Source organism: Loxodonta africana, chromosome 25 (assembly GCF_030014295.1).
Source record: "Loxodonta africana isolate mLoxAfr1 chromosome 25, mLoxAfr1.hap2, whole genome shotgun sequence".
Taxonomy (NCBI): Eukaryota; Metazoa; Chordata; class Mammalia; order Proboscidea; family Elephantidae; genus Loxodonta; species Loxodonta africana.
Window position 1 is genome coordinate 37143392 of NC_087366.1, and position 21050 is coordinate 37164441.

The 21050-nt window shown below is 38.5% G+C and overlaps 1 protein-coding gene across 11 annotated transcripts in view; it reads right to left on the reverse strand.

The window, feature by feature from the left end:
• LYST (lysosomal trafficking regulator) overlaps positions 1–21050 on the reverse strand; it is a 194043-nt gene that overhangs the window by 22442 nt on the left and 150551 nt on the right. For 8 of the 11 annotated variants that reach the window (XM_023549297.2, XM_064276698.1, XM_010591029.3 and 5 more), the window contains 4 exons: positions 14875–15105; positions 10792–10981; positions 6887–7023; positions 3376–3474 (listed from right to left, as the gene is read on the reverse strand). In XM_023549297.2, the coding sequence (XP_023405065.2) occupies positions 3376–3474; positions 6887–7023; positions 10792–10981; positions 14875–15105 (657 nt within the window). Of the gene's footprint in view, positions 1–1303; positions 1371–1702; positions 1875–3375; positions 3475–6886; positions 7024–10791; positions 10982–14874; positions 15106–21050 lie in introns of all 11 variants that reach the window. The other 3 variants (XM_064276700.1, XM_064276701.1, XM_064276699.1) reach the window with 2 other exon arrangements.

Below are 21050 nucleotides of genomic sequence, written 5' to 3' on the forward strand. Positions count from 1 at the left end.
ATTCACTGATTGTAAACTAATGACTTGTCTCAACATCAAAACTAAAATGAGGTTAGTGTTTTACTTGATAGGTTGCAAGTCTGGGCTTCTAAAGCCAATATTTTTCTGTCAGTTTTAGACCATTCTCTTACTGTCCACTGTCATTCAAGTTCATTTTTGTAAAAAATATATTAAAAGGGACATAATACTGTTGTCCCTTGGTATCTGCAGGGGATTTGTTTCAGGACTCCCCATAGATACCAAAGTCCGAGGATGCTCAAGTCCCTTATATAAAATGATGTAGTATTTGCATATATACTACACACATCCTCCCATATATTTAAATCATCTCTAGATTACTTATAATACCTAATACAATGTAAATGTTATATAATAGTTGTTATACAGTACTGTATTGTCTAGGGAATAATAACCGGACACAAGGCAAACAATGCTCAAACAATGAGTGCTGAAGAGAGACTGAGGATCTGTGAAATGGCGAGAGGCTGCAGCAGGGGATGTCTACACATCATTGCATTCCTGTGGGTTCAGCGTAGTGCTGGCAAGTGGCAAATTCAAGCTTTGCTTTTTGGAGCTTTTTTCCCCCCAAATATTTTCGATCCACAGTTGGTTCAATCTGTGGGTGCAGAACCTGTGGATATGGAGGTCCTGTACTAAAGATTTACTGACCTGTCCTCTACCTTTTACTTTGTGAGTTATTTAGGGAGTAAACAGGCACAGAGTCACAACTGCAGCTTCAGGGACACCAAAAACAGTGAGATGGTCCTTGAGACAGAACCTTGACAACAACGGCATCTACAAAACCCAAGTAACTGTCCCGCAAATCAAACAATACTAAAACCACGGAGCTAGGTCGCTTTTGATACTGTTTAAACAGTAACTGTTAATCTCGTGACTCAATTACCTAATATTTAGGAGAAAATGAAAACCCTATAAATGAGCTGAAAAATCTGTTTTCAGGCAAATATATACCTGAGGAAAGGTAAGCAACAGAAGCTTTCACAAGTCTACTGTGACTTCGAAACTAAAAGAAGTATATGTCTTGCTGTATTCAAATCATACACCCTTACGCCCTTGATCTGGTATGTTCGAAGCTATTCTGTGTACAATTACTCCTATACTGACAGCGCGATCTTTTTTTTTTTTTTTTAATACCTGTACAGCATACTGTGTCAGTGCACAATTAAAACTTAAGTTGTAGGAAGATCAGAAGTGAGGAAAACTAAGAACAAGGCTGTTCAAAGCATTAGGAAAAGCAAGAGGAAATAAAAGTAAAAGATGAAGCTAGTTTTTGAAAAGGTACCTATGTCATGGTGCAAAATGATCTGAATACACAAGCAGACAGCCGCCCCGACAGCAGTGATTAGAATCTGTTTGTAGAATAAATGAAAAAGAAGGGTGAACTCAGAAGATAACAGGTAGTGACAGTGGTGATTAAAGATGTCATAAAATTAACATCTATTTTAGACCTTTGGAGAAAGACAGGAGACTTCCAAAAGTTATGCCACTTCTTTGGCTAGATTCCTTGTTGTTATTAGGTGCCGCTGAGTTGGCTCATAGCAACCCCCTGTATAACGGAATGGAAACTGCTCAGTCCTGCACCATCCTCAAAACCACTGCTGGCCTGAGCCCATCACTGCAGCCACTGTGTCAATCCATCTCGTTGACGGCCTTTCTCTTTTTTGGTGACCCTCTACTTTACCAAGCATGATGTCCTTCTCCAGGAACTGGTCCCTCCTGATAACATGTTCAAAGTATGTGAGATGATGTCTTGCCATCCTCACTTCTAAGGAGCATTCTGGCTTTACTTCTTCCAAGACAGATTTGTTTGTTCTTCTGGAAGTCCACGGTATATTCAATATTCTTTGCCAATGCTGTAATTCAAAGGCATCAATTCTTCTTCAGTCTTCCTTATTCATTGTCTAGGTTCCTTAGCATTTCTTTATTTATAGCATAGAAGAACCTTACTCTTGGCCTCCAGCTACTTATCTCATTTTTTTGCCATTCCTCCACCACATGCTACATTCTAGTCATATAAAACTATCATATCCAAACATACCATGCCTTTGATTCCATGCTGTTGTGTAGGTTTTATAAGTTTATAAAACTCTGCCTGAAACTCTGTTCCGTCCGTCTGAAATGTTCTTCCCTTTTTTTCTGCCCTTAAAAAATTCATAAAGTGGCCCTTTAAGGTCCAGTCTGAGAGTGACCGGAGCCCCTGACATTTGGTGTTCCCTCCTCTGTGTTCCTCTAGCCTCCATGTGAACTTTTCTCCGGGCATACATGTCACTGCCTCTTGCAACTAGGCTAAGAGACAGAAACAAGATTATGGTCACATTTATACCCCAGGGACCATGGCAGAGAACCTCAGCAAAGGTTTAAAAGGGAATAAAGCTGGATCAAAAAGAAAGAAGGAGCAGAGAGTCATCCTACGCTAGGAATACAGGTTTCACTCAGTAAATATATTTAATCAATATGATGGGGTCACAATATAGAGGGTCAGCGAAGAAGAGAAAGACCCTCAACGAGACAGACTGACACAGTGGCTGCAACAATGGGCTCGAGCATAACAACGATTGTGAGGATGGTGCAGGACTGGCAGTGTTTCATTCTGTTGTACATAAGGTTGCTATGAATCAGAACCAACTTGAGGGCACCTAACAACAACAATGGTGAAAATAATATTGGGGGAAAAAAGCACAGAAAAACAAAAGATGAGAATGATAATTACTAAGTTATCACACAATTTTGTCCTTTATCCTCAACTGCACCACAGGCAGCTGATTCCAAAAAAAGACAATAAATTAAAAGAAACATTAAATAATGTCTTATCTTTACTGTATTACATTATGATTTAATTCCCAAGTCCTGGGAGTTGAGTGAATGGCTTAAAACAAAACAAAACAAAACAAAAAACCTTCCAGTAAGTGGTAGAAATCACGACAGGGGAGAGTTTAATATATCCAGAGAACATGAAAAAATTGAACATTAGTGGTTCTAAATTTTCAAATTAGATAGAATCTGTGGCACACTCTTAAGCATTCAGGTCAATACCGAGAATATAGGCATGCATCAACATATAATGAAAAAGCCTAAATATAAAATAGGTCATAATCCAAAATACTATTTCTGAAACAAAAAAAATAAGGCTACTTTAATTACCCAAAGTTTAGCAGGATCCTAATACGCCTAAAATGCAGAGTTTCATACGTGGCCTTTGACATTCCAAGGGCAAATGTGTGGGAAGAGATGAAAGTATAAAATACTTATTTTTAAAATTAATCTTATAAAAAATAAAGTATACTTTATAAAGGATTTATTTCTTTCACTGGAGTGACAATCCCCAGCGACCCACGAAGTGAGGGCGGGGCCTACCGTGCTGCTGGTGAGTCTGTTTGTGTAGGCCGTGATGACCCCACATCTGCTTCCGGTGAACAGCTGGCAACTGTCAGGGACCCAGGCACAACTTGTCACCTTTGGAAAATGACAAGTCAAAGATCATTGTGTGCTAAAAGCATGGGAAATCCTATTTTTATGACAGCTATTTTAAAAAACATATAATCATAAAATTTAAGGTAAACCTTTTACTTGAAATGTTTAGAATGGTGCCAGATATAATAACAGCATTCTGTAACTTTAAGCCAGATGTCTAAAAGCTGTTGCAAAATTAAAACGTATTATAACGAAGTCTATGATTTTACATTTCTCTGTATATAAACAACACGTGGCCGTTTGTTCCTCAGAAATGTAACAAATCCTTGAGTAGATCCAAGGTTGTGTGTGCCTGTTATACATCTACCTGCTTTTTACTTGTATTTCTTTCTTTTCCTGTTTTTTAGTGGTACATGTAAATAGAGCTTTTGCTTTTAACAGTTTTAAAGCCTGTTAAGTAGGAGAAGAAGGAAAGGTAAATGTGAAGGAAAAAAACAAAGAAAACTGGGATCATTCCTTTAGTACAAAACCCCTTGCCTAATCGCAGGCATGGAAAACTGTACAGGGCTGTGCAAGGTCAGCTCAGTTCTCCACACCTCCTGACAGGTCTTCCTTTTGGCACTAGTTGACTCACAGGGCCACTTCCCACACAGGAGCTGTTCTCCACAGTCACTCACTTCATCAAGAAGATGAGAGGCTGTCAGCCATGGACTTCTTCCTCTTCCCTCCTTTGCACCTCAGGGTGTCTCTGTGTCTTCTCCTGACTTACAGGGGAAGTGCTCCCTCAGGCTAAGGCCAGCCCCGCCTCATGCCCAATGTTCCTCAAAATCCTGTCCTCTTGCTTATAGTTTCGAATGTCTTTTGCTGATTTCTCTCCCTGGATTTACAAATGTGTTCAATGAGAAAATAACTTTCATGAATCCTGGTCTCTCTTAACTCTTAATATACCATCAAGGTCCATTGGATCCAATTTTATTTTTGAGTTTCGTTTTTAGCAGTTCTGTTTATAAGAATTGATACTTCATAACTTTTATTCTCTCTTAGAGGTCTTCCAAAGGACAAAGAGAAACTGTGGATATAAACTCATTCTGTTTTGCAAATACCATATGGGTCCAGTGAACCCTTTTATAAATCTAAGTTATATAATAGGGTTTTAATGATCTTATTTTCCCAATATCTTGGAACATTTTGCTATTTCATCATCCTAGGAATTATTTCATCATTACTAATCAATTATTCCCAACTATGCTTAAATAAGCAACTGAAAATAATAAGAAAATAGAAGAATGATAGAATCTCCCAGCAGGATAATGTAATATAGGAAATAAACAGTCACCTTTCAGTTTTCTTATTGCATTGCCCAAACTACGGCGTTATCTCTCAAGAAAGTATAAAAGAAGACTAGAGACACCATTTTGTAGTCTGAACACAGTTGAGGATTTAGAATTTTTAATTTCCTACCAATACAAGGAAAGAGAAGAAAACGGACTGAGGAAGATGCTTCACAACTATGAGACACACCAGAAGATGAATGCAAAGAGACAGCTGGACTCTAGACTCTAATGATGATGATGAAATTGATACGTAAGTGAAATCTCAAACTGTCTTCACATGATGATATTCTAGACAGAGGCATAACCAGTGCATGACAGGTATGGCGGGTATTGCACTGGTCCTGGGTGTGTGGCGCCACTGAGCAGTTTCTATTAACCTGGTACAGTCAGAGGCTTTTTCCGGAAAATGATGCCAATGGCAAGCACTGAAATTGTACCCCTGTCCACACATCTGACAACCCTCTTTCAGATAACTTTACCATAATATCAGCTCAAAAATACAAATCAAGCTCGTTAATCTTTTAATTAACACTTTATCGTGCTTTAGGAAGGATGTTGGGCTGTACTGGGTTAATAGAAACTACTCAGTGGTGCCATGTCCCCAGGGCTGGTGGAATATCCTAGACATGCCGCTGATTCTAGATGAATTCTTTCATACTTCAGAATTAATGAAAGAAAAATATATTTCTAAGGATAAAAATGAAATACGGCATTTTCATCCGGTTAGTCATTTGACAGCAAGTACTTTATCACACAGTATTTTTCTACAAGAATCTGGACTATCCCATTTCATTAAAGTACTTTTAAGAGTATTCTTTTATCTTTTATGAAGTGGATATGCCAAACTTCATATGATACAATTTTGCAATGTTTAAATTCTTATTAAAAACTAAGATTATTTTCAAATCATCCTTTTATTCTTACTTCTGTACTTTACTGACAAAATGATTTAAAAATGAAAAAAATATAAAGGGTCCATTGGAGCCAGATAACAAATGGTGATGACCTTTTTCCTGGATATTTTGAGGGTCAAGAAAATAAGTCATTGCTTTCCCTTCTTTCGCTGCTAAAAATTCCCTCAAAGTAGCTTACTCCATTTCTAAAGTGCTTAGGGAATAGGAATACATTTTAAGACACATGAATAGATAGCAGGTGTTATACAGATAAAAAAAAAAAAAAAAAGGTAAAAAACTTCCCATGGAAGTAAAAGAAAAAAGATCTGGCACACATTCTGTTGTTGTGTGCCGCTGAGTTGATTCCGACTCACAGTGACCCTACAGGACAGAGCAGAACTGCCCCACAGGGTTTCCTAGGCTGTAGTCTTTATGGAAGCAGATTGCCGCATCTTTCTCCTGTGGAGGGGCTGGTGGGTTTCAACTGCTGACCTTTCAGTTAGGAGCTGAGAGTTAAAGCACTGCGCCACCAGGGCTCCCTGCATACAATCTAGAGCCTGTAAAAGTTTTGGCAATACTGTGTATTTACATGGTGGTTCATAGTGTACAAGGTACTTTCACAGACATTGGAAAATTCTTTTACAACATTCTTAAGAATGAGTAGTGTGATACTACTCCCTCGGTTTTAAAGATAAAGGAAGAAATCCAAGTTTGGAAAGGTTAAGTTACTTGTCCAAGACTACAAAATTAGTAAATAACAAAGCAAGGGACACTAATCCAAATCACAGGTTTTAAGCCCAATATTCTTTCTAGTATATCATGACACTTGATCTGGCCCATTTAGGATGAGTCAGGTACAAAAGATGGCAGTATGGTTACAGAGATGAATGACACAGTGCCCTGCAGAAAGTGAACACTGAGAAGAAAGGAAGCTGATTTTGTTCAAATACTGGGCTACTAGTTGATACTGAGTAAGAGAGTATGATATGATACTCTCTCGGTGAGACACTAGGTAGAAAACAAATTTCAGGATGTAGAACGGCAGTAGTTAGGACATCTGTAACCACTGTAAATAGTCTGTAAATACTGTAAATGAGACACATAGCTAGCACCATCAGCTTCTTGGATTAGACTAATTGCAGGATATTAAAAACTAGCTGCAATCAGTCTGAGTCCTTTTTAAAGTATTATATTTTATGATTATAAAGATTTCATAAAAAAGTTTACCTGGTATTGTTGTGAACTTTGTATGAAGTTTATTGGAGGCTCACTTTGTTTACTCTTCAACCTTAAAATGTTATCAGCATATCCCCAGCTCAAGATGGCTGACCACTGAATGTCAGTACTGTTCATGCTTCTCACACCTCAAGGAGAAGGAGAAATAAACTTATCAGAACGCCAATGTTCCGCTGTTATTTGACAGCCGTATGAGTGGCAGGTTAAAGGCTGAAGTTTATATAACAGAACACAATTCCATTCCAGTGCAAATCATTTTATATTCCTTTAATGTCAACAGGCTTCTAAGGGTACAACTGTAATCCTTTTCATTCCTGGTGCTTTTGGTTGGGATTTACTTATGTAGATCCAAAATTTCTGTTAAGAAATTTTTATAAAAGAGGATGATAGTCAAGCTTACTGTATTCATGATCTGAGACAAGTTACTGTTTAAATACCTACTCTAGATTCCCCCTGCTGAATAATCAATATAGACAACTATTACCACTAGAAAGAGGGCATTGCTAGGGCAGAAGCAACACCTGCCCCAAGAAGGGATATTTTAATCCCGTCAACTGCAAGGACTTTGCATGGTACCTTCATTCAATAAGCTTCCATTCTTCTCTCTCTTTCTCTTTTTCACAAAATAATACTATGCCCTTTGGCATAAAGATTTGGAAACTATGACATCTTTTTTTCAATATCATTCCCAATTTGTGTCTTGTTGGTATGGTGAATAGAGCTAAATTTAGCAGCATAAATGCTATAAATGGCACTGCCCTTGGAACTTAGAATGTTTTATGTTCCTTGAGAGAGAACGTGCTTTATTTACTTTAGTACATAACAAAATATCCAGCATACAGATGAATATAATATTCTTTGAGTAAATCAATAAACCATTGAAGATGAAATGCATAGGTTTGTTTTTGTTTTGCTGAGTATACCAAATTCTAACACCAGTTTAACAACAAAGGAACTAGAATATACTTATTAAATATTATCTCCTATAAATATAGGGCTCCCAGGAAAAGGAACTCTGTACTATGAATCTTGGGACCTCTCAAAATCTACCATAATGCCTGACACATTGCAGATGTTCAATAAACCAAGTGCTAAATGAACCAGGTATATTTAATAACTGTTTCTAATTACTCATTCCAGTAATACAAGACACACTTTTTTTTTTACAGAAAAATAAACTTTTCCTAGGTGCTGCAAACAGTTAACACACTAAGCTGCTAACGAAAGGGTTGCAGTTTAAGTCCAACCAGACGCACCTTGGAAGAAAGGCCTGGGGATCTATCTACTGCCGAAAAATCAGCCACTGAAAACCCTAGGGAGAACAGTTCTACTTTGACATACATGGAGTCACCATAGTCAGAATCTAGTGGGCAACTAGATCAATGAATCTTAAATAGGAGTTTGCAATAAAATTGCTTTTTCAACATACGTAGGCTTGCACTCAGGCCCCAGAGGCTCTGATGCAGTGTTATCTCAAGTGGGACCAAACTGAGTATTCTTTAAAAAAAATCACCTCAGGTAATTGTGAGGAATGGCTCTTAAGTAACTGCCCTATATTGGGGTTAAGATAATTAAACCATCTCAGTCTAGTTGTTGCATTGTGTTATGCATGTACAATTAAGCAAAACTACCTATTTTATATAACAATAAAACTTAACACATTCCAGCTATTCATACATGACATAATTTTCACCTGCACGCCACACTCTCACCCAGTCAACGCCCCTGCACAATGCCTATCATGGGGGCTGCTATGTAGTGAACAACACTGTCGTAGGTCCCTGGCCACAGGGTGTTTACAGTCCATTGGGCATTTATTAAGCACTTAGAATGAGCTAGGCGCTGTGCTAAGCATTTCCATGCATTATTTCATTCAACCCTTATAATAAATTACCCTGTGAGATAAATCCTTTTGTTATTCCCATTTTACAGGTCAAAAGCCAGGATGTGGAAAGCTTAAAAAACTCTCCCAAGGCCACATAGCTATAAAGACTCAGAGGCGGAATGCAAACTCAGGCAGCGTGCCTCTTGAGGCACAGCTATAACTAGCATATTACCTCTTTGGACATATCTAGATTTTGACAAATCCCAAATACATTTTGTAAGAAAGAAAAGTGCAATTTGAATGAATACAGCTATTAAGGGCACACTAAGGGCTTGTGACTGTAGTGGCACAAATGAGACAGGCTGAGAATTATTTTTATGACTCATAGTGTAAGTGATACTACTAACCCTTTCTCTTCTGCTCAATAGGGATAAGCTTCAAACTAATCTTCTGTCTCAATCTACTCTTTTTTTTTTAAGATAAATCATTCACAAGTTTTGGTACTTTAAGCATTGTTAGTAGTAAACTATTTATGATACATCTCACAACTAACTGCAAAATACTAGTAAGAAAAAGCCACTGCTATCGCAATAACTACCATTCAACAGATATGACCTTATTTTGACTCATTAAACTTAGATGGAACAGTATGCATCTTTTCTTACTTGTAACAACTATAAAAACAATCATTTGTTTCATGAAAGACATTAATAGTGAGCCTGAAAGAACTGTGGCCAGCTAGCACACTTAATTCCTTTAAGGGACTGGTGTTTGGCATGGGCGTGGGTACCCTGTATTGCAGTGCCGGTGGAATGGAAGGCTTGCTGGATGCTGGAGCACGGTGCCGGTACAAAGTACTGTTAAAGGCTAACCATACGTACACTAAGAGGCACCCACTACACAAGCTGGCTTTCAGGCAAATCTGTGCCCAACCTGACTGAGCAGATGAGTGCCCTCAGTGACTCATGTTAGTGCCCAACACCCATGACAAGTAAGTAGGGAGAGTGCTCTTGAACTCAGTGAAGTGGTTGATTTAGAAGGGCTGAGGGATTACTTAGCTGACATATAGAAATACGGAGAGGGCCTCTATGGCACTTTCCCACACGTTCTGAGGAGTCACAAAGAACTGTTTTCAGATGTCTATGTTTTTAAAACTTATTTTCAAGGCTATCTTCACTCCTTGTTTTGTTTTGTTTGTTTGTTTGAATCCCATGGCTACATCTTCCCAGATAAATAGATTTGTTGGCCAAGTATGACAGTCTGTTCTCAGGTTCCAGGGCCTCAAGTTAAAGTGTAAATATCTATCAAAATGATCATGCTTTTAAGGGAACAAAACCATTTGTTCTTGTCTTCTTCAAATGTGTCCTCTCATTTCAAATGGCACTGCATTTAATGTCTGTTTTTTTCATGTAGTATGTTTTAATTCTTGTATTGTACTAAATAACCATAATCTGAGCAGAGTTTTTCACCAAGAACTTAGAAAACTTTAGAAATACAACAAAATAGCAGCACAGATGAGTTTGAAACATTCAAATCTCATGAAAGATAAACCCAGGATGATTCTTATTACACTTTTTTAAAAATAATTTTTATTTGTGCTTTAAGTGAAAGTTTACAAATCAAATCAGTCTCTCACACCAAAAGCCATATACAACTTGCTACACACTCCCAATTGCTCTCCCCCTAATGAGACAACCTGCTCTCTCCCTCCACTCTCTCTTTTCGTGTCCATTTCGCCAGCTTCTAACCCCCTCCACCCTCTCATCTCCCCTCCAGGCAGGAGATGCCAACATAGTCTCAAGTGTCCACCTGATCCAAGAAGCTCACTCCTCACCAGCATCCCTCTCCAACCCATTGTCCAGTCCAATCCATGTCTGAAGAGTTGGCTTTGGGAATGGTTCCTGCCCTGGGCCAACAGAAGGTCTGGGGGCCATGACCACCGGGGGTCCTTCTAGTCTCAGTCAGACCATTAGGTCTGGTCTTATGAGAATCTGGGGTCTGCATCACTTTTTATCCCACTGCTCTCCTGCTCCCACAGGGGTTGTCTGTTGTCATTACACTTTTATTTTACCTTGTTCTTTGCTGTATGTCATCAGAAGACAGAAATTTCGGGACAAGCCACAGATGGCTCTGGTGGGCAGAGCCTGGAGAGAACCAAATCTTTCTCCGTGAGGTTGGCTGAAACAGACCACAGGCACTGGAGCACTTGGGGAGCCTACATACTCCCCCCACTTCAAGGCTTTTATCCATGACAAAGGACTCTGGAACCAAGGAAAGAAAAAATGATGATTTTTTAAAAGGTAGTAAAACTAGTGTTGCTTTAAATTTAAATTCTAAACAAAGTAAGAGAGAGTAATCTGAGTGTAAGCCCTTTGAGGGCAAGAATTATTTTATACTTTTTTTTGACTTCCCATGCTTAGCATATAGAAACATGTGCTCCTTATTTGATTTTAATTCTGTGGCTCTAGCCTAGATTGCATGGAAATATCTGATTAAAAATTCAAAATTCCTTGAAATTCGAATGCAGAAACAAAATGCACCATGTATATTTCTTTCAACCTAGCTGAAATATCTAAATTAAAGTTGACAGATAAAGGAGGACTGAAATTTGATAGTTTAACAAGACATGTATATATATACAAAGGAGAGAGAAAGAGACAGAGACAGTTGTTGTTTGCCACTGAGTTGACTGTGACTCATGGTGACACTATATGACAGAGTAGAACTGCCCCACAGACTTTCTAGGCTGTAATCGTTACGGGAGTGGATCACCAGGTCTTTTTTCCCACAGACCAGCTGGTAGGTTCAAATGGCCAACCTTTCGGTTAGCAGCCCAGAACTTTAACCATCGTGCCACCAGAGGGCCGTATATTTATATATTTGGCAATTAGAAATCAAGACCACAGGAAGCACAGAAAAGCTCACTGACTGTGAACTCCATGAAGACAGGGAACACATCTGACTCATCTTTGTGTCTCAGCACAGTGCCTGGCACACAGTAGGTTCTCAATAGATGTTTGATGAATGAAGGAACAATGTTCATCTGTGGAACACACTAAGAGGGCCAGGTGGAGGGCATTACATGCTAAATGGGGAACAACCACAGCAAGTACTGTAGGAGCTAGAGAAAAAAAGAGTTGTCAGTGAAGAGCAAAGGAAGAGGTGAGCTTGAAGACGGCAGGGTTTGTATACACAAAGGCGAGGGAAGGCTGTAGAGTGATACCCATGTGCCTGCCCATAAATACTAATGAAAAAGTTTCTTTTATTCCAAATAAAAATAATTATGCAGAAGATGATCAAGGAAAGAAACTATGTAGTTTTAAGGAGTTCCTCCTGCAAATTCTACTCTTTTTGGACTGTCTTATCTTCTATTAGCCTCTTCTTTTTTATGGATTTACTCTTTTTAGACATGTAAAAGTTTGGTTAATTGTTTTACTTTCAACTCTTCAGAGGAAAAATGCTACAATAATTTGATAAAAACTAAGAACATACTAAGCAAATTTCAGTCATTTCCACAAAAATACCTGACGGTTTTCGGTAAAACTTGATTATATCATTTTTCAAATGAATGAAAAAAAAAAAAAAATAGGCATCACTGACCTACATACTGTCTTAAAGAAACCCACAGCCCATCAGGGATACAGCAATCATTTCAAACCATTTATGGGACACATAATAATACACAATTTTAAATGACGTCATAGTGGTCTGAAAAGAGAATGAAGGTCTGGAAAAGCTGAAAAGCTTCAGGTATGCTAGAGAGAGGACTAGGTCAGAGGCAGGTATTCTGAAAACAAGTTCTTTCTCTAAACTCTTCAGGCTCAGAGACTCTTCAGAGTGTGATTTATCACTCACAATTCCTTGCCAGAAAATTCCTTTTATGAATTTCAGAGTTTAAACTTTTAGTTTTCCAGTTACATAAAAATATATAGTGGTAACTGTTTTACAGCATACCTGCTACCATTGAGTCAATTCCAACTCATAGTGACCCTATAGGACAGGGTAGAACTGCCCCATAGGGTTTCCAAGGAGTAGCTGGTGGATTTGAACTGCTGACCTTTCGGTTACCAGCCAAGCTTTTAGCTGCTGTGCCACCAGTGCTCTCTTTTACATCATAGTATGCATAAATGAGGAGCCCTGGTGGTGCAGTGGAAGAGAGCTACAGCTGCTAACCAAAAGGTCAGCTGTTGGAATCCACCAGCCACTCCTTGGAAACTCTACGGGGCAGTTCTACTGTGTCCTTCAGGGTTGTTATGAGTTGGAATCGACTTGATGGCAACAGGTGCTTTATTGAAAAGCTTTTATTACAGCTCTGGTTATTTTTTATGTCAGTGATCAAATAAAGTTCACAAAGCATATCCAGACCATTCAGATGACTCCCCTGCTCCCTTATAATCAAGTACTACATCTCAATTTCAACACTTGTGCTTGCATTTTGTGTAGATGTCAAGTGCAGGTCCAACGAGTCAAGGTGCAGTCAATGCTGCAGGAAAGGTTTCCCAGTGGTTCAAATAGAGAAAAGTAGTGGAATAAGCGGCCTTACAGGTCACACAGAAGTACAGGCAAGCCAAGTTCTGGAGAACTTGCACCTAGAAGTCATTCACTAATGTAAGAAACAGCAAACATCCACTATCTGCCAGGCACTGTCCTAGGTGCTGAAGACTCACAAATGAACAAGACAGATGAAGTCCCTGACCTCATGGAGTTACATCCCATAGCTGAGATGGGGAGAGAGACAATAAACAGACAAATACATATGCAATATATCAGGTGGTGACAAGTGCTGTGAAGAAAAAACAAAGAAGAGGACTGAGAATGACGGAGTTGCTATTTTAGACATGAGGATCAGGGAAGACTCTCTGAGGAGGTGACATTTGAGCAGACGCCTGAGTAAAATGAGAGCAAACTCAGAATCTATCTGGTGATAGGTCATTCCAAGTGGAAGGAACGGTCAGTGTGAGGGTCCTGAATTGAGAATAAGGAGGGTGGGTACCACATTCACACTGTGAGCAGATACAATGCTCAGACCCTACATACACACCGATTTAAAACAGTTTGGCAGTAAGTACACTAATAAATTAAATGCCATTTATTAAATCATTTTGACCTGTTAAAATAATGGATTCTAGTTAAAAATAATGATCCAGGCAATGACAATGACTTAAATGGTTTATAAGGCTTCAGAGTCTTTAGCGTTGACAAGTAAACACAAAACAAAAAGTACAGCTTTCTACTAGGAAACACAAAATTTGTGATTTACTGTCTTCAGGAAAACAACATTCTCTACCATATTAATGTTTTAAATTTGAATTTTACTGGTTTTATAAGTTTTGTTTGTATTTAACACGCACATTTGGTGTATGTGAGCTATGAGCATAAACGGTTGACATCTAGTGTTCTGTCTGACATATTTAAGTTCATTATTCTATGAAAAAATTGTCAAAACAAAGTCTGTGAAATCCTTCTTTTCTGAAAATGGATCACAGATTACTTAAATTAGAGATAGCTGCTTTATTTCATTTCTAAGGCCCTTCACAACCACTTTCCCCTTGCCTTTTCATTTCCTGCTATTTCTTTCTGCAAACTCTTTACACCACTCTATAATTCAGTATCCCATCTTATGCTGCTTTTATAATAAAGAATTTAATTGGAGATTAAAATCCATTTTACTTGTAAGCCTTGTTTGCTTTATTTTTCTATTTCAAAGTAAAGATTATACCTACTTCATATTGCTAGAGCTATTACTTTTTATTATTACAATTTGGGGAAGCCAAAGGAATTCTCTATTCCTGGACTGGTTCTCTCCTCTTGTTTGCAGAAGTCCTATGATGTCACAATCCTATGATGTGAGGTTTTCCCCAGCAATTAAAAAAAAAAAAGCAATAAGCCTTCTCTTATTCCCTGAAGAAGGTTACAATCTGGTATAAGCATTCTTTTTGTTCCCAAAAGCGCTCTCTCCATATCACTAACACAGCCTTTACTACACACAGGAAACTGCTGTTAACTGCATGCATCTGTCTCTTACGAACTGGCGCACGTCTTTAGGTTGGGACCATGTTACTCATTTCTGTGTCTCTAGAGCCTGGGAGAGGACTTGGCACCACAGGAGTTAAATCTGTTTTTGCTGAATTCTACTGAAATTCAAGTGACATACCGGAGAGGTAACTTCTTTGACCTGTTCTCGGGTTTCCCTGAAAGCAAGCTGCACTAACAATCCCACGGCAGCAGGAAGTTCTCCTTCAATGTTGAGCTTGGATCCGGGTCTGCTGGAGTGTGCTGTGTGGAACAACTGGCGTGGGGTCTGGCCGTAGGTTTTTATCATGGTTTCCAGTGCTCGTCTCTGAACGGGATCTTCAACTGCAGAGACGTCCATTCCAAAGTATGTCTGAACAGTAAGAGAAAAGAGAACAAGAGATATGTAAAAAGCAAGACTTGGCAATAATACCAAAAGAAAAATGACAACTTGTTTTATTCTCATGGCGCTTGTGCAAAATGATATAAAGACAAAGGCAAAAGTGAAGTTAAAATGCAATGCTGGTAGGCAGTTTAAGAAAGAATTAATTAGGTTCTAGTGAAAATTATAAGTCAATCTTAAACAACTGCAAGGAAACTTCCAAGCTCTTTAATGTACAGAGTGTTAATTACACTTTTCTTTTTAGTGTTGTCATCTCTTAAAGAGTCAGATGGAGAGCGATGTGCATTTCACTTGCTTCTTTTTTTCTAAAGCTAGCAGGCAGCAGCTGGGTACAGATCTACCACAGTTCGTGCATATGCACTTGTACAGTTTTGCTTTTGGCATGTAATCAGCCATAGCAAGTTCATTTACATATCTAGACATAACATTTCTATAAGTGCAAAAGTAATCAAAGAAAAAATTTACTGTGCTTTAGGTGAAGGTTTACAGACCAAAATAGCTGCCCATTCAACAATGTGTACACAGAATATTCCAAGACGTTGGTCACAGTCCCCCCAATGTGTTAACACTCTCCCCATTTTCATCCTAGTTTCCCCCTTACCTTTTGCCCAGTTTTCCTACCCCTTCCTGCCTTCTCATCTTTGATTTTGGGCAGATTTTGCCCATATGGTCTCATATAATTAAGTGTTCTAAGGAGGTCGTTCCTCCTGGGTCTTACTATTTATTTTGTAGGCTTCTCTATTGTTTGGCTGAAAGGTGATCTCCGGGAATGGCTTCAGTTTCATGTTAGAAGGACTTCTTAGGGTCAGTCTCAGGGGTTCCTCTAGTCTCTATCAGACCAGTAAGTCTGGTCTTTTTTATGGATTTGATTTTTGTTTTACAATTCCCTCCTGCTCTGCTTGGGACCCTCTGTTGTGATCCCAGTCAGAGCAGTTGGTAGTGGTAGCGGGGCACCATCTAGTTCTTCTGGTCTCGGAATCATGTAGGCTGTGGGGTTTATGTGGTCCATTAGTCCTTTAGACTAATTGCTCCCTTGAATCTTCAATTTTCTTCACTCTCCTTTGCTCCAGCCAGAATAAGACCAATAGTTGTTTGTAGCTTGGATGGTTGCTTCCAAGTTTTTAAGACTCCAGTCAGTATGTATTTTTGAGCTCCCCTTAAGCCATTTGGTATAAAGCACTAGTTTTATGGAGGAACTGGGCTCTTAACTCTTTCTGTGAAAAGCTTCATACTTAGCCTCTATGCCCAGACAAATGTCCACCCTAAGGCTTGGTTTATTTACAAGCAAAAGGCTTTTCTAATCTAAAATTTGGGGCCTGCGAGAAAATTCTTACAGAAGTAAAATTTTAAAGACATTTTCGAAGTCAAATAATCTTCAACACTCCTCCCTCCCCCACCACTACTGCCATCACCACTACCAATAAGAGGTCATGTAACTGTCACAAATGCTTATTTAAGCAGGGCCATCTTATGGCTACTTAATTTAATGTACTCTAAAATCCTCTAACAGAATTTTTTCATATTTATTTTTAATAGTGCTTCTCAACATTCTGTGGTATCAGTTTCTAAGTGAACTCAGTGTATTAGTGAATGATAAATGGAGGTCAAAAGGCACTTCTATTTGACTTTTTAAAAAGTTAATATTTATTTATACTTAATTGTGTGTCAGACATTATCTTAAATGAATTTCTTTCCTTATTTATGAGATTGGTATTATTATTAGCATTTTATAGATTTGTACATTTAGGTGCAGAGAGGTTACACTACTTACTCAAGGTCACACAGCAAGTGGCAGAGTCACAAAGTGAGGATTTGAACTCAGTTCTGAATTCAGAGACTGTATTTAGTCACCATACTTCAATTTGCCCCATTAATTAAATTTTATTCAATTCCTAGAACAATGGCATAAACAATATCCTTTTTAAAGTTCTAAAGTCCCATGGAATAAGTGAGATAATTCCAATAAAATTGAGAATTATCTGGTATATTTCAGTTTATGGATACTTTTCATAAGAATTTTATATCAGAATAACTGAAGACATGAAAGCAGGAACACAAACAGAAACCTGTACACTGATGTTCACTGCAGCACTTTTCACAGCAGCCAAAAGGTGGAAACAACCAAAATGTCTATCAATAGAGGAATGGATAAACAAAAGGTGGTATACACAGACAGTGGAATATTACGCAGCCGTAAAGCGAAATGAAGTCCTGATGCGTGCCACAACATGGATGAACCTTGAAAACATGCTGAGCAAAGTAAGTCAGTCGCAAAAGGACAAATACTATATGATCCCACTTATGTGAAATAAGCAAATATACAGAAACCAAAGATTACTAATGGTTACCAGGGTAGGAAGGAGGTGGAAAGGGGGAGTTCTTGCTGGACACTGAGTTTATGTTAATGGTGGTGGAATACTTTGGAAAGGGACAGTGATAATGGCTGCACAACATGAAGTATGTAATCAGTGTCATTGCAACGCAAATGTAGAAATTGTTGTATTGGCAGATGTTTTGGTGTGTATATTTTCACAATTAAAAAAAAAGAATAACTGAAAAGATAGTACAGGACTACGGGCAAAGATTATACTGAAGTTAGTGTCAAAACTCCTAATTGCCTTTTTTTTAAAAATAATTTTGTATCTGTTGTTGAGAATATATACAGCAAAACATACACCAATTCAACAATTTCTACATGTACAATTCAGTTGATTACATTCTTTGAATTGTGCAACCATTCTCACCCTCCTTTTCCAAGTTGTTCTTCCCCCATTAACATGAACTCACTGCCCCCTAAATTTCCTATCTAATTTTTTCAGTTGTTGTTGTCAATTTGATCCTATGTAAATAGATCTTAAAGGAGCACAATGCTCAAGTAGACATTCCTTCCTAGTTAAGCTAAACTATTGTTTGGCTTTAAGAAGACTTCAGGAAATATTTTGGGTTTAAGGTTTAAAGATGATCTCAGGGCAATAGCTTCAGGGGTTCATCTACCCTCCTGGGCTCCAGAAAGTTGGGATTCCATGAAAATTACAATTTCTGTTCTGCATTTTCCCCCCTTTGATCAGAATTTTTTTAGAAAATCTTTGATTAGAATGCTCAGCCGTGGTAGCTGGGCACCACCTGGTTCTTCTGGTCTCATGGCAAAGGGGATTCCTAATTGTTTTTGGATCAAATATGAATAAAACTTGAAAATTATACCCAAAGCCTTGCCTTTATTTTTTTTTACTGTTATATATAAAACTATTAATCACCAGTCACACTGTTATTATTCACCTTTTCCAGAACAAACTTTGCCATGGCATTCATCTTCTATTTTGTCATCAGTAAATCTCTTATTCTGTCTTCTAGACTGCCTTTTAAGGGCATTAATTTTATATTATCTTAAAACAAACCTAAACCCTGGTGGCATAGTGGTTAAGAGCTATGGCTGCTAACCAAAAGGTTGGCAGTTCGAATCTACCAGGTGCTCCTTGGAAACCATATGGGGCAGCCCTACTCTGTCATATAGGGTCGCTATGAATCGCTCTCAACTGGGCAATGGGTTTTTTCTTTTTGATTTAAAACAAACCAAACCAAACCCGTTGCCATCAAGTCAATTCTGACTCATAGCAACCCTATGGGACAGAGCAGAACTGTCCCATAAGGTTTTCAAGGAGTGGCTGATGGATTTGAACTGCTGACCTTTTGGTTAGCAGCCAAGCTCTTAACCATTGTGCAACCAGGGCCCCATATTACCTTATACTCAAAATAACTACTGAGCAAAATAGACTAAAGAAATTTTTATTTTAAAACTACTTTTCAGGAATAGATCTGCATAAATAAGCCAGACATAGAATGCTTTACTGTAGGTCCTGTGTATGCATTTTATCTGTATTTGTTATAACCACCTGATAAATGCACACAGAAAATATCAGTTGGACGGGAATTCCAAGATCAGTGTAATTCCACTTCCTAATTTTAAAGTTAGGAAAACAAAGAGGTTAAATCCCAGACTCAGTAGATGAAGGGTTAATCTGTTGTCCTTGTTATTGTTTTTGAGTAGCAACTAGGCAGTATCAAGAAGTATCTTTCTCTTAACAGTTTTCCTTTTTACCACCCACTCCTTGAGGAACTTCCTTTTACATGCCTTATTCTCTCACCACAGCCAGGCTCATCTGTCCCAACTTTCCTCCCAACCCTGCTTATTATGTCTAGTGCTATTTGAGTATTAATCACCTTTGCATCCCCAGAGCCAAGCAAAAATGCCTGATACACAGTAGGGACTCAATAAATGTTACTTAAATAAGGTTTTTTTTTTAAAGGTAGCCTAACTAGCAACCTAAAAAAGTGCATGTAACATGCAACAATTCCACTTATTTTGGAATTTATTTTGAGAAAATAAAGATGTACATAAAGAAATAACCTCAGGAATATTAATTTTAACAGCAAAAAATACTAACTAAATTCTAACAATAGAGGTCAGGTTAAATAAATTATTGTATAGTCTTATTTTGAAATAGTAGCCATTAAAAATTGTGTAAAACAATATCTAATAGTTTGAACAATGTTAAGACTATTGTAGAGGGTGAGGAAAAGATTATAAAATATTATTATTATATAAATGCTATGATATGTATATATAGTAAAAGGTCTGGAAGATGCTTTCAATATTTGTCTCTGGACAGGGATATCAAAGTTGATTTTTAAATTACTTCTTGTTGTCCATCTGTATTTTACACATTTTCTAACAAGGCACACATACTGTTTCCGTAATAAAATGTTCTCCAGCACTTTAAAATAGAGCATGTGTGCAATGTGCAGAAGGCGGCTGACAAGGCAGGCCTGAGACTATTATCCTTACAAAGGTCTGCTTGCAAGGCTGGCCCCTTGGTTGGGGTCTGGGAACATAGATCTTGGTAGGGTTCTCGCCATTCCCTAGCTGATAAACAGTGGCTCACTGTGCCTAAACTGTACAAACCATATGGTTTATGCTGAACACCTGCTTTCCTTCTGGGAGTCTGGAATTTCAGTAAGTGCTAGGCAGATGTACCTATGTTAACAGCCCCCAATAAAAACCAAGTCTCTAATGAGCTTCTCTGGTAGACAACAGTTCACATGTGTTGCCACAATTTGTTGCTGGAGAAAGTAAATGTGTTCTTGGTTTAGTGTTGTTGTTGGCTGCCGCTGAGCTGTCTCTGACTCACAGAGACCCTATAGGACAGAGCAGAACTTCCCCACAGGGTTTTCTAGGCTGTAATCTTTATGGGGCCGTATCTCCAGGTCTTTTCTCCTGTGGGTAGGTTTGAACCACCAATCTTTTGGTTAGCATTTGAGAGCTTAACCACTCCGTCACCAGGCAGGGCTTCTCATAAATGTGTTCTTTGTGACTCACTAGGAGAAGACTATTGGAAGTTTGTACTTGGTTTTCTCTAGACTTTCTCCCATGTGCCTTTCCTCTTGGCTGATTTTGCTTTGTATCTTTTTGCTGTGATAAACCTTAGCCATAAGTATGACCATATGCTGCATCCTCTAAGTCGTTCTGGTGAACTCTAACTTGGGCATGGTCCTGGGGACTAACCCCCCATTTTGACACAGATAACATCTTAGTTATTTATAAAGATATAAAATATAAAACCTGAAAATCTAGGGTAAAAACACATACTGTTGTTACCCTTTTAACTATTCAGGTCTTATATAAGCCGTTCCTTGGTGGTGCAAATGGTTAAATGATTGACCACTAACCAAAAAGCTGGCAGTTTGAACTCCTAGCCAAAAGGCTGGCAGTTTGAGCCCCACCCCTCCCTGCCCTGGGGTGCCTTGAAAGACGGCCTGGAGATCTGCTTCCAAAAGGTCACAACCTTGATAACCCTATGGAGCAGTTCTACTCTAGAGACATGGGGTCACCATGAGTTGGAACGGACGCGACGGCAACT